The following is a 26,229-nucleotide window of genomic DNA, read 5'->3' on the forward strand; positions in this document are numbered from 1 at the left end:
TTTTGCAAAGATTTTCTCCCAATCTGTGGGTTGTCTTGTCTTAAGATTCTATAATAAAAATAAGAATGTAATCACTGTAGCTTAATCACAAATAGAGGAACTGCTACAATTCTTGTGCTTTGTGTTGTAGGGAGGAAAGATTATCTTTTGTGGTTTCTTTGCAAAAACAAATTTCCTCACATTTTAAAATCATTAATATGTTTCTTCTCTTTGTATCCCCATCCCTTAATAATTTAAGCTCCTGTAAGTGTAAACAGTTCACTGTAAGAAGGAAGAGTGAAAAATTATGCTGGATTCTTTTTTTGTTTTCATCAATAAGTGATCTGTTATAATGGCTATTATCCAAATAATAGCCAGTAATTCCGTAAATGTACACATGAGTCATGTATTTATAGATATTGAAAAAAATATCGTTGACATCTTTTGAAATCCTACTCAATTTTCAAATTGTTCCTGATAATTTTCATAAGTCCTGGCCACCCGTGGATTTTATTTCTTGGTTTTGTTTTTGCTTTTGTTATCTTTTGTTAGTCCTTATTGTAAACAGCTAATTAAAACAAACCCATATTTTAAGGTCTGGTTATGCTATGAAATTTAGTTTAATGATTTTATACAAAAATCAATTTTCCCCCAAACTTTGAAATATGCACACATTCTAGTAATCGACTTGGGTTTATAAAACAAGAATATTTTGTTAGGAAAAGAGATCATGAAAATAACTACTTATATTAGTTAAGAGCTCTTTCTGATTTCATTTTTCGTAATGAATTTATTTGCCTAGGAAAAGTTACTTATTTTAAAGCTAAGATCAAATGTAAAGTCCGGGCCATTAATTTTCTATATGTTTATATACGATGAAGTCCAATATTTGCAACAGATAAATGTGGAAGTGCTCTGGTTGGAGGTCAGTGGGTGGCGTGGAGGAGACGAGCACACTCTTGTCTGCCTTTTCCAGTTATCTCTGAGGAATCCATACGCCTGTATGGAAAAGAACTGGAAAATTAGTCTACATTATTTTTATTTAAAGCAACAACAAAACCAAATAGTCATTATTGAGCTATTTATCATGGCGTTCTAGGTGTCTAATTTATAAGGTTTCTGAATTAGACTTCAGGGCCTATGTTACATTTTATTACAGTCTACAACATAAATGTAGACTGGCAAGAATTAAACTAAAAGCCTGTTTCACAGCTGTTATGCATCTGGGAGTTTGGTTAAAAGGGGCTAGCTTAGCTTAGCCTGAGTTGTGATAAAAAGCAGGGTCTAGAGGCCTTTTAACTCAAGTCCTGTGCTCTGATCAGAGCTCTATTTAATACTGGCCCATAAGTCCACATAATTATAATTTGTAAGAGTCTTTAGGACACCAGTAACTTTTAAATCTCACCATGTGAAAAATTATTATGTCACCTGTGGACTTTAAAAGTAGTTAGCAAACTGGGATAAAGGTGATAATCAAACCAAATATTTCTGAAACTTTCTCTGTCCAAGTTTTCTACGTATGATGTACCAGCTATTCTTTGTAATATATTACTCCTTAATATGCTTTCATGAGGAATGCTAATTCTGATAAATGAATGCTTCATGTCAGAGTTGTTGTACCACTGGGAAACGTAGGTTCCCTTTTCAATTTAACCTTTTTACATTTTGGCTTTCTCCCAGGCTTGCAGATGGGTCAGGGTCTGTGGAGAGTGGCCAGAAACCAGCAGCTACAGCAGGAAGGCTATAGTGAACAAGGCTACCTCAGCAGAGAGCAGACCAGGAGAATGGCTGCCAGCAGCATTTCTAACAGCAGTCATCGTAAACAAGTCCAAGGAGGCATTGATATATATCATCTCTTGAAGGCAAGGAAATCTAAAGAACAGGAAGGATTCATTAATTTGGAAATGTTGCCTCCTGAGCTAAGCTTTACCATCTTGTCCTACCTGAATGCAACTGACCTCTGCTTAGCTTCATGTGTTTGGCAGGACCTCGCTAATGATGAACTTCTGTGGCAAGGGTAAGTTCAACTCGGATATCTCTAAACGTAATCACCTTAATTGTTCTTTTTATGCTAGTTATATTTGTATCATGAAATGTTTCTTTCAACCAGAGTTGTTCTTTATTAAAACCTGGAAAATCAAGATACAGTTATCATCACAGTCAAATTTGATATTAGGAAAAGAAGGGCAGTATAAAATAAAATAATGAGTTATAGTTATAAGAGAGGTTATCAATCAAGATGCATCAGTTTATTTTAAGTCAAAAATTGTCAGTTTATTCTAAAAATACAAGTTGTTAAGTGAGAATTTATAATCCAAAATTTAGTGTTCACAACCCTGGTATAGTTTGTGCTTCCCTTATAAAGAATAAGTATACTTAAAAATCAATAAATATTCTTCAAATCTTATTGTTTCCATTGGTTACAGATGGAGTATGGCTGTGGTTTTTTCTCATATATATATTTTTTTTTGTCAGAGGTGCTTATTAGCATAAATTTTAACTGGTGAATATTTCACCTACTTTTAATTTTTTTCTAACCACTATGTAATCAATAAGTAGGCAAATATTAGAAAGCAAAGAGATCATTTACTTGCTGAACTGAATGTAGATTATAGAAATTTTAACAGCTATTATACCAGTGTAAATTTAAGCTATAAATCTGAGAATGTTTGGTGGAATAGAATCTGCTCTATGGAATCTACATTAATCCTTAAAAAGTACATATACTAGAGTTGTGAAAATATTCTCAAACATAGGAGAATCATTGGTTTTTCTAGCATTCTTTACCAAGATTTGTTTCATTATTTTTAAAAGGGACTTCATAATGATATAAAACATATCTAAAAACAAGTCTTTATGAGACTTGAATTTCTAAATGAAAATCCAATTGAGAGAATTAATAAATTATCTAAATAGCCAATCTTTAGTCAAAATGTATTACCAACAATGACATTCCTCACTCAGGCTTCCAGATGCAACAGAATTACAGTATTAATTAAATAGCTCAACCTCTTAACCTCTAAATAGATATAAATCATCAGTATCATCTTGTCGTTCTCTCATTGTCTTGTCATAGTGAAAGTATTATGGAAGTGAGTAAAATTATATTAATTAGAAATGTTTAAAATAAATTATGTTTATTAATTTTTAATGATTTAGTATAAGAGGAAATGAAAATACTTTAAAACTTGCTCATTTTATTTATAATCTCTTTTCTACATTTTAGTAGTCCCAGCAAACTTATGTCCTTATCTTTGAAAAAAAGTTTATAACTAAGCTCATCTGAATGAACTCAACCAGAAAGTAGTTTTCACTTGTGATTTAAATCTGGATTGATCATTTTTGAAAGAAATGTTTTCTTTTTGTTTACCACATAATTATGCCTATTTTTATGATGCTTGAATTTTTTTTCTTAGTAATAAATTGCTTCTGTTTTAAATTAAAGGCTAGCTTAGTTTTTATTTTAACTTTGGATGTGCTGAATACTTACTAATGTTGGGAGGTTCTGTAGCTTAGTAATAAAAGTCAAAATCTATGGGAATAGATTAAAGAGGCTACTAAAACATGGATAATTTTCTAAATAAGTTACTAAACTTATTTAAACTGTTTCAAAAATCATTTATTTTATAAAAATAATGCAAGGATGTAAATTAACTATTAAGAAGATATTCTCATATTAAATTAGGTATTTTACCCACTATCTTCACAATTTTTGGTGTTATAGGCTGAGACAGTGGCTTTTTCTTGTTTTTCTATATATTGTGTATGTGTGTGTGTGAAAAGAAGGAAGTTTGAGCCCAAAATCAATAATGAATATTAGGAAGTAAAACTACTTTAATGTTTATCTCTACAAGTAGATTTTTTTTGTTGCTGATGATGATTTTAAATTGAATTTATTGGGGCAACATTGGTTAATAAAATTATATAGGTTACAGTTATATAATTCTATAGTGCATCATCTGTATGTCGTGTACAAGTAGGTGTTTTTGAACACACAAAAATCAGATCATTTTGAGGTAGAGTTATTAAAAAATATAATTTCAATATCCTCCATGTCTCTGGAATAATGTGTTTACATTTTATGTTCTGTGGTATGTAGTCAGAATTTCTGGCAATGTAATAAGATAAAAGTTTAGCTTTCAAATAATAACCAGTAGTTAATGGCTCTGTACAGAATTGGAAACAACTATCCCAATCTGCAGAAATAATGTGTTTTGAAATATGAGCTGTTAGCGTTTTGGGTTTTAATGAATTTTTAATCAATCATTTATCACTGTGATAGTAAAGAGCCAGTGTTTTAAAGCAGTATCTTAAAAATAGTGATGCTTAATATCACAGCTTTTGATGTATGTATTGAAATTACAAACAATTCCTGTGTATAGTTTGCCTGGGAATATATATATATATAGTTAAAAAAAAGTTGTCCTTCTGCCCAGCTATCTTCCCCCCACCCCATTCAGTTTTATGTCCCAGTACAGCACATATTTTACTTAATCCTGTTTAGCTCTCGGTTAAGATTGCAAGCTCTGGAATAAGACTCTGTGGGTTCAAATCTTGCCTCTACACAGATTTGCTGTGCAACCTTGAACAACTTTTTTATTGTGTCTGTTTCTTACCTGTAGCACCAACATCATAGGAATGCTGTAAAGATTAATAAGCAAGTTACAATACTGCTTGGTATTTAGTAAGCACTTGAATGTTAGCTATCATTATTACCTATAATAATAAAAATGTAATATGCTAATTAGACCGAACAGCCAGACAATCTTCCTGATGAAGCCGGGGCTCCAAGGGCCGAGGCAAGACACCGGCAGCTGCAAGGGCCGAGCCCCTTGCATGAATTTTGTGCATCAGGTCTCTAGTTTATATTTAGCTTCAAATAGTGCTTACAAATATTATTGATCTTTGTAACCCACGCTTATTATGTGCTGTCAGAATTGCTAAATTGAAGGAATTTGTCTACTATACTCTAGTAAACAAATTTTAAAAGCATAAAACTAAACATTTTAAACTTTAGAGCTATAAAATCTATTTTTATATCATTTCATGTTACTATTTTATCATGTTTATACACATTTAACTTGGGGAGTTAAATATGGTAATGTTTTCTTTTTTATTTTATCTTTTATAGGTTGTGTAAATCCACTTGGGGTCACTGTTCCATATACAATAAGAACCCACCTATAGGATTTTCTTTTAGAAAATTATATATGCAGCTGGATGAAGGCAGCCTCACCTTTAATGCCAATCCAGACGAGGTAAGTGAAGAACTTGAGTATTTGTAACAGTTGAACTTTATTACTTTCTTGCTGCAATTTTCCAATAAACTTGCAAGTAAAATCACAAGTCACTGCACGTGCCTTTTCAATCACTGCAAAGCCCAGTATTTGAGTTATTGCTGTTTTTACCTTACCATGTCACGTTCTAATCTCTCTGCCTGCTCACTTTATATGACAACTTCCATGACACATGCAGTCCTCTACTGGACCTGATTGAGATATTGGAGCGCATAAAATACGTTCATGGAAGTTTATTTGCAGAATTTTCTCCTTGATTTGTTTATATTTAATAACAATGCTACTACTTTTATCAAAAATGATCACAAAATACATTGTTCTAGTTTCCAACACATCAGAATGTTTTCTTTAAATAATGCCTTTAACAATCTAATTTCATTTGACATAGAAACTGCTTTTAGATTCTGTTATAAAATTGAATAATTTTGTATTCATAATTTAATTTTTTAAAAGACAATAAACAAACACAAACAGGAAAAAGGGAGAGTGGGAGAAGCAAGAGTAACTGCTTAATAATTAATTTTTTCTTAACATAATACATAGGAATGATCAAAAGACAATTCTTTCACTGACTTTTTTCCCACCTGTTCTCATTATCCTGGAAAGGTTCAAATTTTTAGATAGATATTTAAATATATACTAGATTTATCTTAGAAATCTAATATCAATTATAGAGCACTCAGAACTACTAGTTCTAGGTATATTATTTTTTTGTGGAAAAACTTACCTGGCAGTTGTTTTAATTTACCTAATTTTTAAAACCCAACTTTTTGTTTTATTTGTTGTGAAAGTATTAAAGGCTATTTAAATCACACAAATATTTTTTAAATATCTTAACTTTTGCTCAATTATAATTAGAGAAATGCTTCTCCCATGCAAAATATTTAAATATTAAACAGAAATCCGAATTTTATAAATATGCATATAATACAAATGACACCATGTTTTTAAATTTAAATTGATTTTTGCTTGCTACATATGATTTCTTTCTTTGTTAATTTTTTTGTACATGAATGAAAAATAAAACATAACACCACTACAAAGGTTTGCCGATACATACACATTATAAGTTGTCTTAGCCCCACAAATATAACAAAGCCTGATACAAATATTTAAATTACGATATTTATTCTCTCTCTTCACCACTGTGTAAAGAGTTTTTATTTTTAATGAATGGCAAACTGATACTTTGTATGAAAGTAGGATGATTTATAAGTTAAAGTTCAAATTACATATTTGAAGCCAGTACTGGTTTTTATAAATTAATCATTTTAGAAGGCAAATGAGTAGATAAACTATTATAAATTTAGGTTTTGTAACTTGTCACTTTATTGCAATTATTTTCTGGTGCCATTATCATAAAATACACTTACTTTACTTGTTTTTTTATCGAATTCAAATTCTGTCTAAGTATATAGCAACAGATAGCATGTCACCTTTTTTATCTTGCACTATGAATACCTGCTCTGTACAAGAGATTTAACTACCCACATTATGTTTTTGAAGATTGGCATGGTTTCAGGACTTCATTATTTTTGTTTATTAGAATTAGGCATTACTTGATGCTAACTAAAACAGTTCATATGATGAACTTTATAGTAAGATATATTTCACATCAGTTTCTTGAGTTAATTGAATGATGATTACTGGAGAAGAACTGAAGCAGAATAATACAGTGTTTTACTCTAGATACTTAAGAATCAGGAAAGGAGGCTATTACAAGCCCCAGTCTTATTATGGCCAGTTTCCCAAGGCGTACTGGCTCCTGTCATGACTTATGCTGATGTTGAGTAAAACTGTCATCTTCAATTAATATTACTTGCAAATGTTACATTCTAAGGAAAATGTAACTTGGTAAGTACTGAGTTGTAGATTTACAAAAGTCAGAAAAGGTGGATGTAGCTATTGATATTGACTGTGGTAAGTAGTTATTTCTTGCTAAAGGAGTACCAATTTTTTAAACAAATTATAAAGCCATTCTTTTTATGCAAAGATGAAAATATAGATAGGCCCTTATATACTAGAATGTGATGGATATTTTTAAATATCTAACTTGGAAAAGCTAGATGTTAAAATATAATCCTATCTTTGCAATACATATGTTAGATTATAGAGTTCTTGTTATACCGCCCCTAGAGTGTTTGGAAGTGGGAGGGGGCAGAGAAAAGAGACAAAATTAAAGTTCTATTTTTTTTTTATCTGACAAAAATGTTTAGTTTTAAGTCAAATGCTAAGAGGGGGATTGAAGTTATTAATTAAAGTAAGATTCTTAGATCTTCAGAGTTACTTCTCCATCCTACCTCCCATTATTATTGAGAGTTGGCTGTATTTTCTTTTTCTTTACTCCGTGGCCTGATTTAAAGATATCCTGGAGCATTCCAGAAGTATTGAGCTCCCTGTTCCGAAAGGGGCACCTAGTGCTGCCAAGAGGCAGAGGCGGAACCATCACAGTGACCTGTGGTTCCAGAATTCTGATTCTGGGCTTTTATGCACGTCAGTAACTTAGCAGGTGTTGCCTAATAGCAAAATAGAATTCTGCCTTTACCTGAATGTACTTAGGCTATAAATAGGCAAAAAAAGGATATTGAAATGCACTTATAGGTGCAGAGAAATGAGGGGAAGTATTTTAATCACTATATTCCATATTTTCTTTCATTGATCAATATAAATAATAATCAATGTCAATTTGCTTGTTTTTCCAAGTCAGGCCTTCAGAATTTAAATCACATAACTGAAAGGGATATCCAAATAGATGTTTTCATGTAGAATTTCTCTGTATGAGTTGTACGTTAGTCATACTTAGAAGACTTTTGACACGTTTTTTGAGAACTAAAAATTAGCACTTTTTGGAGGGTGATTTTCTTTTTCCCCCTCCTCACTGGAGCACTGTCATCAGATGTGTTATATTGGCTTAGTTTAAGCCTAAGAAGCAAATTCGTTTTGATGATATGTTTAAATGTAAGTGGTGTTTATTGTAAGTACTTGAGATAAGATGTATATAATTGTTCAGTATTGTAAAAAAAAATAGTCTACCTTTCCATAATTTCTAGTTCTCTACTTAAGATTTGATAGCAAGCATCATTAAAATATTATCAAAATAAGAATACTTACAGCCACAGGGAACAAGATTCTCCAAAGGACATCGTTCATGTCACGGATATGGGTAACCAAACTCCACAGCAACTGGGGTGGGGGAGAAGATCTGCACAGTCTGTGGTACGATTTATCTAGCACGCTATTGTTGTATGCATGCCATTGTGATCTCAGCTGTATGTAAAGTCTTGATCTTGTGCATGAGCTTGTGTACTTTGTGGCAGGTGACCACATTCTAGTAAAGGAATGTGCTAAAAACCATCTGTTTACATTAGGCTGTATTTCCCCTGCATGTATGAGTTCCGTGTGTTGATTTTATCCCACTAGCAGTATTGTAATAAAGTAATTTTACTTATCATCCAGTCAACTATATTCCTTGTGCTCCATTTAATATTAAACATTTTCTTGACCTAGTTATTTTTAAATTTAGTCTGAAAAATTGATAGTGAACATGTTTCTTTAAACTCTATTATAGGTTTATTTTTGTCTAAGTATGTTCTTTAAAAGTTTTTAAACAAAGTAATCCTCATTGTGGTCAGCTATGAGAAGTCTTTATTTTTAACTATATCAGCACTTTTTTTTTCCTGTGTTCATTCAAAAAGACCCACATGCATACAGTTTTATGCATTTTGTTAAATTGATCTGGGGTAGAACCTGTTATGAGAAATATTTTAAATTTGACCTGTGCATGTGTTTTACATGGAAATGCATAAGATAGTTATTTTTAAGATAACATATTCTTTTTGTTGTTGGACCAGCTAAAATATAATTAGGAAATTTGTAGTTCTCCATTAAAGGAAGGAAAACAAGCTTTTATACTCAATTCTTATGAATAATATCTCAGAAATTAAATCTTACTGATTTTTTTCATTACCATTACTTCATAGAATAGCAACAGTGATGAAAAAGAACTTTTATTTTTATTGCTAGAGATAGAAAATCTTGATTTGGTGTCAGAATTTACAGATAAGCATGTATTCTTTGGCAGTTAGATGAAGGTATACTTTGCATAATGTTTGATAGCATAAAGAAAGAAAGGTAAACTAAACTTCCTAAATTCTTAGCTTATGTTATAAATGGTGCTCTTCACTTTGCTGCTCTACTCAGCCTATGTCACATTTTATGATCTGCTACCTGCAGTACCCATTTCTCCCTGTATGTGCCAGCTAGGGTGTTTGGGGCTTGAAGGACCGGAGAACCTAACTAATAATAATAATGTCTTAAGCCATATACATATATTTACTTCAAATGACACCCAAAGATAGGTATCCCATTCTTGATAACAAGATGGCTACCGCTGCTCAAAATATCTCATTCTCATATGAAAATACCCTCAGCACAAAGAAGGCAGTCAAAGAACTCAAATTCCTTCTGCTTATTGGGGGAGAGGTTCTTTTTCAGGAGCCTCCAATGTACGTGTGCTCATTTCTTATGAACAGACTGAGTCAAATGTACACCCCTAGAACAACAGAGAACAGAATAGAAAGGACTACATGACTGACTAAACATGATTTAGTAACTGTGACTGAGATGCTAGAGAGCGGAATGGCCTTTGGGCAGGCATCCAGGCATCTGCAGCACTATTTTTTACTAGTGAGCCACTTGGAAAATTTGTAATTCTGCTTCCCTTATTTCTGGACTCTGCTGGTTTAGAGCCCTTTTTCCCAAAGGGGGAAATATTGTAACAGAGGTACAATTCCAATTGGTTGCTGAAACTACCTTCTGGCTATATTAGGTCCTTCTGCCACTGAGCAAACAAGCCAAAACAAAACCAAACAAACAGAAAGGCTGTGAGGGTAGGTAATGATGCTGTGGTTGAGGTGATTAGGCCTAATTATCAGAAGGAATAGTTACTGGCACACTGGGGGTGGGGGGACAAAAGGCGGAAGTCAGGAGATGTTTTAGAGTTCCTTCTAATACCACTATATCCTGTGGTAAAAGTAATTTCTAAATAAAAAAAAAATCACAGTATCCTTATATAGGCAGCAGTGAAATCCCATCACTTAGACTCTCACTATAAACCAGCCCCAGCCTCAAAAGTCAAGTATAGATTATTCCAAGCTAATCATGTTAATTCTAGTCCCCTTAGCTTCCATGACATCCATTTAATCCAGTGGTTCTCAACCTTCCTAATGCCGCAACCCTTTAATACAGTTCCTCATGTTGTGGGGACCCCCAACCATAAAATTATTTTCGTTGCTACTTCATAACTGTAATTTTGCTACTGGATGTATTTAAGCTACCCCTGTGAAAGGGTCATTCAACCCCCAAAGGGTTGCGACCCACAGGTTGAGAACCGCTGATTTAATCCATTCTGACCTGTGAGATTGAAGAAGATGGTGTGGAGAAAGATTTTTTTAGGTTTTAAAAAGAGACAAAGAGAAGTGTGTGTGTGTGTACGTACACATATGTACATTGCACACTCTGGACATTGGTGTATGAGGATATTATGATAGGAGCATTAGCAGCCATGAAGGTGTTAACAACATACTGAGAATGACACATTAGAAAGAAAGAATGGGGTCCATAATGCTATGTGTGAGCCTAACCACCCTGGAACCATATTAGTTTGCAACTTCTTGTTATGCAAGGCAATAAATTCCTTTACTTTTTTTGAATTGAGATTCCTGTTGTTTGTAGTCAAACACATCCGAGTACTGCCTAATCATCGTCCTCATCACTATTACTGCTATTACCTAAACTTACAGGAGTCTGATATGTAATCCCAAATACATTTTTATAAAAATAAAAATTGCTCTTTCTCATTAGTAAATTAATTTTATCCCCAGATTTGCTGATGAGAATTTAACCAGAGCAAAAGGAGCTAGTTGACAATGAAAGGAGTCCCTCACCAAATATAGCTTCTGCTCTCTAAGAATTGTTTACCCAAAAGAGCCAAAATGCTCAAGTTTATTGGCAATGTCCCTTCCTTTGGATCAGCATGAGAGTCAAAGTGAAAAACTGCCTCTCAGGCACTAAATATTATTCTCTATCTAGATAAGTTAATACTTTCAGTCTGGTTAGTTACAACTAGTCAAGTCATACTAAACTGCAGGCCATTCACTCTTTCAAGGGCAACATGATATGTGTATGGGTATATATGTGTATATACATCTACTTCTTTTTAATCTAACTTATATGTGTTGATTTTATGGTTAAGAAGGCAACTTTATCCTGTGTCTGTTTAGGATAAAGATTTATTTTATTATTTATTTAACTTTATTCTACACTCTGACCTGGCCACAATATATCATGGCCACCCTCTCTTGGCCTCTCTTGTCTCTAAGAGTCATTCTAGCATGTGGTTTAGGGTCAGACCACTGAAGGATGTTTGTAGACTCATCTTTTTAGAAGCTTCAGTGAGAATCAGATTTCCCAGGCTGTTTTATAGCCGTATTCTAATTGAAAAAGAGATTTAAGCCTATAGTTCTCCGTAGTTTATTCTTCAGTTGAACCACTTGATGAATTTTTCTTTTGTTTTCTTCAGTATGCTTTGGGAGATACTAACTTGTTAACTCATTTAGTGTGGACTGTGTAGGGTAAAAGTAAACTGGCATTAGGAGACAATGTATTAATACAGGACTTTGAACTACAGGAGAGAATCAAATTAGAATATTTTAATTAGAATATTTTAACACCACAAGACCTATATTACAAATTTTAAAGTGCGAAATGCTAAAATGAGCAGTATTTTTTACTTTGTTTGAGTTTTGTTACCAATTTAGATAAATGTACCTAAACATTTGCAATATTATATTAATATTTTAAGTACATTTCAAATAAAAATTTGTTTTTTTATTTCCTTTCATACCCTATCTGACCACCTTGAGACCTCTGAAATGTTCTTTATTATCTCATGTGACCACTGTTTTAATGAAACTCGACATCAAAATATCTCATTCTCATTGACATCACTTTCTAGATTTACTTTCTCAGCTTTAGTGTCCAAGGTAGTTGTCTCGCCTATGACTTTTTCTGAATCTAGCAATTACTGCTACCAATATCACAGTAGATGTCACTCCAAAATGTAAGTGTTTTAATAAAACTCTAAAAGAAAATTATTTTCTCAATTCTTGGATGTCACCAATTATACAGCATCCATCAATTTAATTGTAGCTTTTGAAATATGGGGGTTTGAAGGAAACACTACATTAAATGCGACTTTTTAGTTAACTAATTGTAGTATACACCTATACATAAGAGTATATGATTTTCCTATATGTTATTATAATCTTTAGAGATTCCTTCCAAATAATCAAAGTCTTAGATCCTCGTGAACCAATTTTGGCCATTAGCAGTTAACTGTATCGTCAAAATGACATGTTGGTTTTTATTATTTGGACTGGTGACTCAGAACTTTGAGAGTTTATAATTTGAAGCATTTCATAGCATACTGGAGTTTTGGTATAATTTATAGGTCTTTGTTGTTGTTATTGTTTTTTGTTTTTTTTCTCCCTTAGTTGAAATAGATAATCCTTAAATTTACAGCTTTTCTTAAAAGTCAGCTGGAATCTTTTACATATATACTCATGTTCATTCAACAAATTTTAAGTATCTCTCCATTTACTAGTTATATGACTTTCACCTGGCGCAAATTATTTGAACTCTTTGTGCTTCAGTTTCACCATCTGTAAAATGGGGAAATAATAGTTCCTATATCATTGTGGTGTTCTGAAGATTAAATGAAATAATGTATGTTTAGTGCTACTAAGAGCTTAGTACTTCTGAGTGCTCACCAGAATGTAGCTTTAAATTTATACTACAGGTACAACTACAACTTTACTACCAAGAGGCAGGCACAGCTCTCGGCTCTGGGGTTTTTCCTCTTTTGGAACTTTTTTATCTGATAGATAAATATTGACACCTGATGATAGTCCTTCATGAAATATGCATTGGTCACACCAACATCTAGTTTTTGACAGTGATACTCTTTGCCTTTCTTTTCATTTCCTGATATCTGATAAGCAGTTTTTTGCAAATATTACATAGCATTTTTTTGTTTCAGAGGTGCTACTTAGTTTAGTCCCTTTGAGGGCATTGTAAGCATTACAATTAGGGGTCCAAAATTATGTTCAAAGTAAACATGTTTCTTGGATGGACAGATACTTTAATTACATGAATAAGTACATACATGTGCTGGCAGCAAACTAAAATCCCAACTTGCTTCCATTCTTTTCTACTATTAAGATTTGTTGTTTTTTAAATGTTATTTTGGAATTGTTTAAGAGCTGTTAAAATATTTTTATGAATGTACAACTTAGAATGTGGGTAATATGATAAAATTGTAGTTAGTCATTTAAATCAATACACATGCACATTGCAAATGCAGTTTTAAAATTAGCTAACATTGGTGTTCAACTTTGTCATTTTCTCACTAGTTTGAATTGTTATTAATCATGCCTTCACCTAATAAAGTTTTATCTTGAGTTTTATAAAAATGTTTTCTTTTTCTAACTTCCAGATATATTAGAGGTAAAAGGACATTTTCAAGAAGCTTATCTCAACTACCAACAACTTTGTCAATAATAATTACAATAATGATTGCTATATTTAATTATTAGTAGTAATTTCTCAATTAGGAAGTAATTTCATATTTATCATCTTATTGCTCTATCCTGTCATGGGTTTGACTCTTTTGGGGACTATTAGAACTCACAGATGTGGCTCTTTTTCTGTTTGAGGCTATTAGGACTAATTAATATGGACTTTTTGTTATCTAAAACCTTAGATACTGAGGTTCATGTTACTATGTCTAATGTCATTGCTTTCTCTCCTATGAAGAAGAATTAGAAAGATCGATCCACCTCTCTTCCATTTTCCCTGGACTCCCTTAGAGGGGATTTCCCATTTTTCTTTTAATTTTCTTTGAACTATTCCTCCTTAATATGAGATTTCCTATTAACTTCTTCTGGCAACAAATAATTTAGGGTGTCTGTGTGACTGTTCTTGGCAATTCCTGAGCATTGTGCATTTTAATGTACTGAAAAGTCGTTCATAAATTGTTCTTGGAAGTTGAAATCCTTGTCAATTCAAACAAGTACATAAATAAACTGATTTCATTCCATATTTTGTACTGAAAACTGAACAGTATGACCTTCATTATCCTCCAGATAAAATGTGATGTTCTGACCAATTTCAGGAATTAGCTACAGGATATTGGCACTCTCTTCTCTCTACACTGTCACTTCTCTATTAAGATTGGGGGAGTATGGACAGTGTGTGCTCTCTCTTCCTAGGGAAGAGACAAAACTTAATCTGTGCTCAGATTTCAAACTAACATCAAAATTATCTTTACGTTTATTTTCCAATTTCTAGTGTCTCCTTTCCTTTGAGTTATAAGTCACACAGAGCCTTGCAGAGAGTAGCCTAATTATGGGTACCTCAGTAAGAGGAAAACATTTCTCTTATAAAGCAATCTTTCTACATAAGACAACTTTAAAAACTTAGGCATAGTTTTTACTCTTATCTTTGAATCTAGTGACTGGATTGAGAATAGCAATCATTATATGTATGAGTAAGTTGGATTACCATGATTAAAAGCATTGTGTGACATTTCTGAAGTATGTGCTAAGGTCAGTTTTACACATATGAGATGGCATGGAAACTTACAGAAGGGAGAAAACAAGGCAAAAGTTATTGGGTAGAATGAACTAGAATGACAGGACAAAAAACAGATACCTAGTCTTAAACCTTCCCATATTGTAATCTTCTGCATTTATTTTACTTCAACTCTAAAGCAAGATGTTGATATTTATTTGCAGAATAACATACATATCCCTAGGTGCATTTTACCTATGCAAATTCTATGTGGGTTTTCCCCCCTTAATGATAGGACATGTTATATGACTAAATAGGGAAAATAAGAACTGCTAGACAGAATAAAAATTAATAGATTTAACATTTTTCTTAGTAATTCTGAAAGCACTCTGAAAAAGAAGAATGGTATTAGAGGTCATCTTAATCATTGATGTTGTTATTTTTAACCAAGACAATGGGAATACTATTTGACCTATAGAGGGCTGTCCTTTGATGTGCTAATTATTTTTTAGAAGTAATTAAGAAAATAAAATTTTCATAACATATATTGTATCTCCTAATTTTTATATCATTGCTTTTGATGTGAAAATATTGCATTTCAATTTTTTTTATTTTACCGTGGTTAAAATGTATACTTGAATATTAATATATTAGTGTCATATTGAAAGAAAATTAGAAATCTAGATTGAACTGTTTTGTTTTATAAATATTTATTGTTAAAATTTTTGGATTGTTTTTTTAATAGCCTTCAATATTTTTAAAAGAAAATTAAATACACTGTCCAGTTTGCTTTTCCTATTATGTAATGCTCTAGGAACAGGTTTATGGCCTAAAAAGTAGTAGCCAAGGTACTGGATTTTCACATTGTATACAATGGCAGATTTGAACAAAACTAGCTAAATCTAATTGTATATCCTAAGCTGTCTTTTAGGAAAATAAATTAAGGGTAATCCCTGGTATGCCACAGTGTTGTTTTATTAATGGTTTCCTTTATTGACCAACTGTTACACAGTGTTTCTGCAAAGTGCTTGTGCCGATAGCCAGTATTTTGAATTCCAACAGTACTTTTTATAAATTAAGACTTTTATTTTTAAGAGTAGTATTAAGTTTACAACAAAAGCCAGTACTTTCCTATTTGGCTTTGCATGCCTAGTTTTTTAGAATTTGCTTTGTACCCAAATATGTATATTTTTAGTTCTGAACATATATATGGTAGATTTTGCTTGTGAAGCACAACTGTGGATATAGTAATTTGATTTTTTTTAATTGGCTTTTTTAAAAGGTGAGAGAAAATAAGGAGTACTTATGTAATAGAAGAAAAAAAGTAGCTATATCTTAAAACATGACTTATTATGTGGGAAGCCATTCTCATAGTTAAGAAGTAAATGGAGAGATGCATTATATAGGTGATTAGCTCCAACACATCTTTTCTTCATTCTAAATTACTTCTTAATATTGGTTTTAGTTACTTGTTTATGTTTTCTTGAATTATTTAGTTTTTGCCACCTAACAAATGACTTCAAAACAGCTCACCACCCTAATTTTATTGTGTAAGTCTTGGTGCTACATTTGCATAAAAAATTTTAGTGGAATACTATACTATATGGAGACTGCTTTACAAAATTTCTTGGTGTTTTTTTTTTTTTTCTTGAATTGCTGAAAACATCTATTAAAGAAAAGCTTAACCTGAGATGGGATGAATTAGTTTTACCTGAGTTCTCATTTTTTTATGTTTTTATTTCAGAGAGGAAGGGAGAGGGAGAGAGAGAGATAGAAACATCATTGATGAGAATCATTGATTGGCTGCCTCCTGCATACCCCCAACTGGAGATCGAGCCACAACCCAGGCTTGTGCCCTGACTGGGAATCTAACCATGACTCTGACTCCCTGGTTAATAGCCTGATGTTCAACCACTGAGCCACACCCGCCAGGCCTTCAAGGATTTTTTATACCCTCCACCATTGTTGATAGAAATCTTTACCATTTTGCTTCAGGATCCCAATCAACTCTCTTTTCCAACTCCTTCCAGATCATTTGTCCTCCCTAAGAAGAAAACAACAAGCACTCTGCTTTCTACTTTTATCACTTTCTTGGTACCCTTGTCTCTGGACCAACAGTGCTGTCCTGTCTGTCAGGCTTAGAAAACACAGTGAACTCACCTGTCTTTTCAATTCTTTCCCTTCTTCCCCTTTTCTCTACCTTGCTGCTCCCATTATCTCATCTTTTTCCTGCACTTCAGTCTTTTCCTCTCTCCATTGATGTTCCTTCTTTTGTTTCTTGGGAAAAACTTCATTGTACCTTTTTGCCCTTCCATTTTGCCATGTTTTTCCTCCTTGATACTAGTGCATTTTTCAAGTGAATGGTCTTGCCTTGTGTTCCTTCCTTAGCTTCTACTTGGACTTGAGAGTCCCCATTACTTTTTGGAAAGAGACCTTGAAAGTCACTACTTTCTTTTCTCTCAATCACCAAATCCGTGCCCTCGTTCCCAGTTTTGTCTCCTTGGGCTATCTAAAAGACAAAGGAAACTAGCCATGTTCTATACTAGGCACTGTCATATCCACACAATAGCCTTTTAATTTTTATTGATTAGGAAACCAAGGCTCCTGGGTAAATTGTTTATGTTAACATAATCATTAAGTGGAAGAGCCAAAATTTGGTCCCTCTTCTGAACACTATACTCCTTTAATTATACTATGTCATTGCATTGTAAACTTTTCATTTCCGAGACCTTACCCTCCGGGCATTACTCTATCCCTGCTCTCTTCATTACCTGTTCTCTTACTGAGTCTTCTTACTGAAGATCCTTAGTCTGTACCTTCAACCCTCATTTTTTTCCTTTATGTCTTATTAAATTGCCAACTGCCTACTGTACGTTTCTAGTTGTATCTGTTAACATTTCTAAGACCATACACACCACTGTTCCATCAACTCAATGCCCTCTAAAACCTGTGGGATTTTTGCTGTCACTTATTTTTTTTCTGTCAGTCATTTCTCTCTGCATCTAAGCCAGAAACATAAGTTATCTTTGTCTTTTACTTATCCTCTGGATTGGTAGCATTTGAGTTTCTTTTTCATGTTTTTTAAAAGATTTCCTTTGCATTTCTATTGCCTTTGCACATGTGTAAGCCTGGACAAGTTAGGTTTGATATTAAAGTCTAAAAACATCTACACTAATAAAAGAGAAAAATGGTAATTGGCGTACGGCGATACCTTTTTCATTGGCTAATCAGGGCTATATGCAAATTAACTGCCAACTAAGATTGGCAGTTAACTGCCAACAAGATGGCGGCTAATTTGCATATGTAGGCACAATGCAGGGAGGCGAAAGGGAAAGCAGGAAGAAGCCCCCTGCCACTGACAGTGATCTGAAACCCAGGGGGGAGCTAAGAGCTGCCCCCCTCAGCCATGATCGGAGAATCAGGCACCTTTGCCGCCCTGGCCAGTGATAGCAGGAAGTAGGGGTGGAGCCAGCGATGGGAGCTGGGCATGGTCAAAGCTGGCAGTCCCAGGAGCTAGGGGTCCCTTGCCTGGGCTTAAAGCGAAGCCCACGATCGTGGCGCCCCCCGCTGCCACTGCAGGTCCCCGCTGCCTGGGCCGGATGCCTAGGCCAGAGGCATTAGGCCTGGGCAGGGGCGGAGCCTGCAACCGCGGGGAGCTGGGGGTCCCCTGCCCAGGAGGCCTCAGGCCTGGTCAAGGGGCCGATCCGGTGATTGGTGACCAGAGGGTGATGAGGGTCAACTCCTCTGGCTGAGGCATCACGCCTGGATGGGGGGCGGAGCCGGGGATTGGGGGGATATGATGGTCCCCTTGCCCAGGCCTGAAGCCTGGGTCAGAGGCGTCAGGCTTGGGCAGGGGGTGGAGCAAGCGATCAGAGGGGGATGGGGGTCCCCTGCCCAGGCATGATTCCTGGGCCAGAGGCCTCAGGCCTGGGCGGGGGCCAGAGCCAGTGATTGGGGGGAGATGGGGGTCCCCTGTCCAAGCTTGACACCTCTGGCGGAGGCGTCAGGCCTGGGCAAGGGGCCAATCAGGCGATCGGAGGGTGATGGGGGTCAACGCCTGAGGGCTCCCAGTATGTGAGAGGGGGCAGGCTGGGCTGAGGGACACTCTCCCCACCCCCCACCCCCCCCACACACACACCCAGTGCACGAATTTTGTGCACCGGGCCCCTAGTGTAATCCATAAAAAAGGAAATGACCAACAGTGTACATACTTGATGTAGATACCAATGTGAATTTATAACTAAGAAGCATCAAATGATATTAAAATGGTATTTATCATGTAATTAGAGATTTATGTACTATTTAATGAATCATATTAGTGGTTTTTTATATTTTATGTATTTTTTTAAAAAATAGATTAGAAATAGTTTTATATGTCTTAAATATTGATTTATAAGTAGGTATGAATAAATAACCTATTAAATAATCTTTAATTGACACTTCATCTTTGAATCACTTGGATTAAAATTAAGCCCTTCTGATATGTTATTCTTTTAAATGCAGGAATTTTATTTAAAAAACGGACCATTTTTGCTGGGTGGATCAATTAAATATACAGTCAACTCTCGATTATTCAAACTAATGGAGGAAAGGATGGAACAAGCATTACTATTTCTCTAGTCCTGCCCCCTCAGACAATTTCTGAAAGCCTCATTCCAAACAAATTATTCAGCTTTCCATCTTGATCATGTGACATTCTCTAGCCTTGTATCCAGGAAGCAGTCTAAAATACAGCTTGCAATCGAGTTGACAAAGTTTCATGATATCACATTCTGTTCTTTATATACATTTTTTAAATCAGTGCTTTAGGATTGTTTTTATACTATTAAAATACTCATTAAGGTGTTATCTGATGCCTCATACAATTAGTTTTATATAAAAACTTTATCTTTGAATTATAATTTATAGATAATTATAACTTTTCAAAGCATTACCTCATGGTACCAAGTTGTTATAAAAATTTTAATGTAAAAAAAAAATTTTTTATGAGAGGGTTTTAAGAGTCTTTTATAAAAATCTTACAACTTTTGATTTCTTAATGTGTCTAATATTTCTGAGTAGTTTGTGTTTATAAAGGAAAGAAATGCTGAAGGAATTTATGTGTGAAAACAATATGTTGGGTGTATATACTACGTCATTTTCTCTGCCAGTTAACAGTACATAATGTGCTATTATCCAGACATAAGCATTCGTGGTAATGCAAGTATCTGAATAACTGTGAGTTGAAATAAACACACCTGCCTTTTATTTCAATAATTGCACATTCAAATCCACATAAAGCAGTTATTTGAATGTGATTTCCATATACATAAGAGAACATTGATTGCTTTTAGCGTTTGATTTTATGTTGATGTTTTGTCATTGTTTTAAACCTAAAGTAGGTACAAAATTATGGGTAATGCTTCTCTGGAAAACTTTGCATGCAGAGAAAAGGAAATTCAAAGATAAATCCTATGAAAACATAAATTGTTTTATGTTTTGCATCAGTGTGTATTGGAGCTAAATTCTTGAAGAATATAGCAATGCTTAAAGCCAAAGTGAACAACCCATAAACTGCCTGGGAATTGTGCCCACTTTGCTTTAAGTTAAATAATTTAATTATTTTTCTTTTCAGAATCAAGTTGTTAGTCTTTCATTTGGAGAATCTTCTCAAGAACCTATTTCCTTGAAAAGTGTATTAGAACATGTATCTGACTTTTAAGAAATCATGTTTTTTTTCTTATTAGACAGCGAAAGTGTTTGTGATAAGGCTTATTTTGAAGTCTATATAGTAGTTTCCCCCCCCCCCCGCCCCCCCTCTTCAACACCCTCCTCTAATTTAGGCTGTATTTCTGTATAGTTAGTTTTAACTGACATGAGCCAGAAAATTTAATTAGGATTTTTTTAGGAGTCTTAACTTTGAATTTCCTACTTTTCATTGCATGTAAACTGTCAGCCACAAGTAATAGTTTCAGTTCAAGTTCTAGCTTGTATTTTGCATGTTAAAGCTATACAACGTATATTTAATGCTAGAAAGAATTATAGCTATTGTTCTGCTATTGCCTAATTGCTAAGTTTATAAATAAAGACTGATTTTATTTATGAGATTTGTATTTCTGCCTTAGGGAGTGAACTACTTTATGTCCAAGGGTATCCTAGACGACTCACCAAAGGAAATAGCAAAGTTTATCTTCTGTACAAGAACACTAAATTGGAAAAAACTGAGAATCTATCTTGATGAAAGGTAAAAAAAATAAAGTTTTCATCAGAAATGAGTTCAGTAATATTTTTTGTGAGTTGTTTTACTTTAAAACCTATACTACAAGCCTGGCCAACATGGCTCAGTGATTAAGCGTTGGCCTATGAACCAGGAGGTCACGATTCAATTCCCAGTTCAAGGTATATGCCCAGGTTGCATAATTGAGTAAAGATAGGGAAAAGATTTTTGTAATTTACAGTTTTGTAAATTTGTCATTTTTTTCTGAGCTTTAACTTGCCTATAAAGAAAGCAAAAATAAAAAATAGTCCCACTCATACATGCAAAATGGTAGCCCATCATCTTTGTAATAGTAAATCAAAACCAAGTATTTTTGAATTGCTGCAGTCCTTTTATATTTTTTTAATAACTAGCCATAAAACCTAAGTGATTGGGTAACTAAAAGTTCTGAATTCTAAAATTGCCGATATAAAAATCAGATAGACATTGTAATCATAAACTCACAAATCCTAGGGGTAAGAAATATATATTTTCAGATCAATACTGCACAGAAGTGTCACGGACAACTTTGAAAATCCTGAAAATGTGTCATTTAACAGTATGTTATACACAGAAATGATGCTGAGTAGTCCTTAATCTGTGCTCTAAATCAGCGGTTACCAACCGGTGGTCCGTGAGGTCCAAAAAGTTGGCGACCGCTACTCTAAATTATGGTTATCAGTGGACATAAAAAATACTGGGTTGACATTTAATGTGACATCACTGCACTACCATTTTTTTAATTAAAGGTCTCATACTAATCTCATGAATGGTTCAAAATGTATTTACCTTTTTATTACAATTTTCAGGGTTTTTTTATTTCTCAGGAATTTTTAACAGCAATCTGCATTCATCATATTCTAGAAACTTTGCTAGAAAGTAGGGTTATGCATTTGATTAAAATATAATCTCTGTCTTTGGGGAGTTTATAGTCCAGCATACTGGTCATTGAAAGAAATCTCTTACATAAAGAAAGTTTCATTAATTCTTTTTAACTTTAAATGCTAGGTATCTACGGATCAACAGCTTTTCTCTAAAGAACCCGATCAATCTTTTTGTAAACATATTAGGTTTGACAGACCATATGATCTCTGTCACAGCTACTTATAACTCTACCATTGTGTCATGAAAGTAGATTTACACAGTACACAAACAAGTGAGTGTAGCTGTGTTCTAATAAAACTTAATTTATAAAACTAGGCAGTGGCCATATTTGGTCCACTAAATGTTGTTTGCCTATCCCTGCCATAAGCAACTGGTAGATATTAAAGATTATAATCATGGTTTAGTTGAGTAAGAATTGAAGCATTTTTAACTAAGATTGTCTTTTTATTAGAATACTATTGATAAAAAAAACCTATATATATAAAAGCCTAAGCGACCATTATGACTGAACAACCAGAACGACTGGTCAACAAGTCGCTATGATATGCACTGACCACTAGGGGGCAGACATTCAACACCGGAGCTGCTGCCCCCCTGGTAGTCAGTGCGTTACCACAGCCAACCTCCTGTGGCCCCTCCACCCTGGCCAGCCAACCTCCCACAGCCCCTCCCCCTGGCCAACCAACCCCCCTGATAGGCCCCAGTTGGGGGGCCAGCTGGCCAACCTCCCAGGGTCTCTCCTCCTGGCCAGCCGGCCCCCCAATAGTCCTCGATCACTGGCCAGGCCAAGGGACCCCACCTGTGAATGAATTTGTGCACCGGGCCATTAGTAATTATATAAATATATATATATTTACAAATATTTATATAATTATAAATGGCCTAAATGTATATCATTAGAATTGTTACATTCATAAGATGGGATACTGTGAAGCCATTAAAAAGGGGAGTTAGACCTATGTATAGAGACAGAGCCCTGGCTAGGTAGGTCAGTTGGTTAGAACATTGTCCTGATACACCAAGGTTGTGAGTTTGATCCTGGTCAGGGTATGTACAAGAATCAACCAGTGAATGCATATGTAAGTGGAGCAACAACTCAATGTCTCTCTCTTTCTGTCTTTCTCTCTCTCCTTTCTCTCTAAAATCAACAAATAAAAAAAAAAAAATTTAAGACAGAAAACTGTTGACATATACTATCTAAAATAAGCAAAAAAAATTTCTAGAACACCCCTAACTGGTTTGGCTCAGTGGATAGAGCATCAGCCTGTGGACTGAAATGCCCCAAGTTCGATTCTGGTCAAGGGCATGTATCTTGGTTGTGGGCACATCCCCAGTAGGTGTGCAGGAGGCAGCTGATCGATCTTTCTCTCTCATCGATGTTTCTGACTCTCTGTCCCTCTCTCTTCCTCTCTGTAAAGAATCAATAAAATATATTTTAAAAAATCTAGAACAATAGACAGTACATGTAGACATGTAAAAAGTGTGCATAAACAGTTGTTACCTCTGGTGATGTAGATTGATATGGAAGGTGAAGACTCTTTATTTTCATAATTAAAAATTGAAGAATTATGTTGCTCATTTGGACTTAGCCAAGAAGACACTTGAAAAATAACTGCCCTTTACAATATTAAAAATCTTAGTTTTTCATTTTATAATTAGAAATACAAGTTTTACCTTGTTTTGTTCTATTTATGAAATATTTTTAAATTATTTAATTCCTTAAATAATTCACAGTCAGTTTTTTTATTTAAGAATTATATATACTTTATAGGATTAGCTGATCTGGTGCTCAATAATAAAGTATTTTTATTCAAAAACTGATGATTAATAGAGAAAAGTTAACTAAAGCTGTGTCTTTTTCTTTTAGGAGAGATGTCTTGGATGACCTTGTAACACTGCATAATTTTAGAAATCAGTTCTTGCCCAATGCACTGAGAGAATTTTTTCGTCACATCCATGCCCCTGAGGAGCGTGGGGAATATCTTGAAACTCTTATAACAAAGTTCTCACATAGATTCTGTGCTTGTAACCCTGATTTAATGAGAGAACTTGGCCTTAGTCCTGGTAAGAATATATATAGTGAATTCCTTCTCCCACTCCCTCCTTCAGGTAAAAACAGTAGTTTATGAGACATTTTTCTCACTATAGGGAAAAATTACAAATACTTATTTTACTGCTTGTAGCAGTGACTACTTTAGTTTGCCATAGCTATCATATATATAGTTAATATGCTGTCTTAGGAGGAAAGTTACACTTAGCTATATAAATTTTTAAAAATTGAGTATTGGTATTTTTACTAGTCTAATTAAAAAGTTGAGAAATTATTTGTAACACTTTTAATAATTTACATATTACATAGGTAAAACCATTTTTCTAATAAAATGTTTTTCATACAACTAGTGTTCATTGTTTTCGTGTGCGTAATATAGCCTGAGTCACTTATATATTTTTCACGTGATATAGCTTTACTTATCGCTTCATATCAAAAGTTTTATTGTGCTTATCTTACTAAGAAGAGATTACAAAATACCTATCATATGAAATTTGTTGAACATTCTCTTATAAGACATAATGTTTAATTAGCTTTGTTAAGACTACAGGATTCTGAAATATAAACACCACAGTGGTAGCAAGTAGTAGCAAGCATCATGAACTTTGTTACTATTTTAATAGTAAACAACAAGTATTGCCCTAAGGATATATATAGAGAAGAAAAGTTTTTTGTTGCATGGTGCTCAGCTTTAGCAATCTTTTCCCAAAAGATTTACTTTTGAGATTAATATGTAAATTCTATAGGCGCTTAAAATGCCTATCTCAAATAATATTATTTTACTAACATGAATTGTTTAAATCTTATTGTACTAAGTTAATACAATTTTTGTCATTAAAGATGCTTTCAAATTAGGGTTTTATAAAAGCATATGTAAATAAATATGTGATTTCTTTTTAATGGGAAGATAAATATACTGACAGTACAAATATTTTATGGTGAGTTGAATGGAAATATCACATTTGAAAGCAAGATGAAACTAAAGCCAATTACGAACTTGTAAAATTTAGAATGAGTTTTCATGATAAACTCTTGAACTATTCTGAAGTTCTTTTGAGTTGAAGAAAGTGCTGAATTGGTATTCAGTTAGGATAAGCAAGCATCCCTGTTTGCCCAGGACACAGAATTTTCAGTGCTAAAATTGGGAAAGACCCAGGCAAACGGAGATGACTTGGTAATCCTATAGTTAGAATCTAATCTTGATCTCTTAAAATTATGAACATTTTTGCATGATATGATGCCTTGGGAACCACATTTTGAAATGCTTCTTTTTCCTTCCAGATGCTGTCTATGTACTGTGCTACTCTTTGATTCTACTTTCCATTGACCTCACTAGCCCTCACGTGAAGAATAAAATGTCAAAACGAGAATTTATTCGAAATACTCGTCGGGCTGCTCAAAATATTAGTGAAGATTTTGTAGGGCACCTTTATGACAACATCTACCTTATTGGCCATGTGGCTGCATAAAAGCACAGTTGCTAGGACTTTAACTTTTAACTTCAAACTAAAACTACCCAAGGACCTATTTAGCAGATATGGGGGTTACATTAGTGCCAGTCTTTCTAGCCTCTGTATACAATCAAGCTTGAGTGTACAATCTCGTTTTCTTTTCTATTTTCTTTTTTAGTCATTTTCTTGAGGAACTAAAGAGTTTTGCAGAATTTTTCTTAATTTTGCTTATCATGTTTGCACAAAGCAGAGCCATTGTCTGACACAGCTGTTTAAGAATGTTAAACTGACATTATACTCTAAAAGATGATATATTTGTGTATTAGATTTGCCTGAAAAACTTTATTCACTTCCATTCTTTTTTAAAATACCATGTAATGTGTATATATTTAACTAGAGATTTATAATCATAATTATTTTATTGTAAAGATTTTAACTAAAACCTTTCCTTTTTCTCTCAAACTGAGTTCTGAAATTTTTTTGATTCTGATATGAGATTATTAGTCTTTATAAAAATTGAATCTTACTTTGATACAATCAGTACCAGCTTCTCTTCCCTTTGAACTTTGAAAAGAGTATTGATTTGTTAGTATGCAAAATAGACACTTATTTTTATAATATAAATTTATCACTTTTAATTTTTAAAACTTCTGGCTTAGTCAAGTCACAATAACCTTTAAAACATTTAAAATAGCAAAATAT

General features: G+C 33.8%; 1 protein-coding gene across 2 annotated transcripts in view; it reads left to right on the plus strand.

The window, feature by feature from the left end:
- Positions 1-25,989, plus strand: part of FBXO8 (F-box protein 8) — a 39,341-nt gene extending 13,352 nt beyond the window's left edge. Inside the window, exons 2-6 of one of the 2 annotated variants that reach the window (XM_081091882.1) lie at positions 1,660-1,996; positions 5,111-5,237; positions 21,011-21,129; positions 23,894-24,090; positions 25,358-25,989. In XM_081091882.1, coding sequence (XP_080948008.1) covers positions 1,668-1,996; positions 5,111-5,237; positions 21,011-21,129; positions 23,894-24,090; positions 25,358-25,545 — 960 coding nt within the window. In that variant the 5' untranslated portion in view covers positions 1,660-1,667 and the 3' untranslated portion in view covers positions 25,546-25,989. Of the gene's footprint in view, positions 1-1,659; positions 1,997-5,110; positions 5,238-7,774; positions 8,493-21,010; positions 21,130-23,893; positions 24,091-25,357 lie in introns of those variants that run through there. The other variant, XM_081091883.1, reaches the window with a different exon arrangement.
- The last annotated feature ends 240 nt before the right edge of the window (positions 25,990-26,229 follow it).

Source organism: Myotis nattereri (genome assembly GCF_964212035.1).
Source record: "Myotis nattereri genome assembly, chromosome: 5".
Taxonomy (NCBI): domain Eukaryota; kingdom Metazoa; phylum Chordata; class Mammalia; order Chiroptera; family Vespertilionidae; genus Myotis; species Myotis nattereri.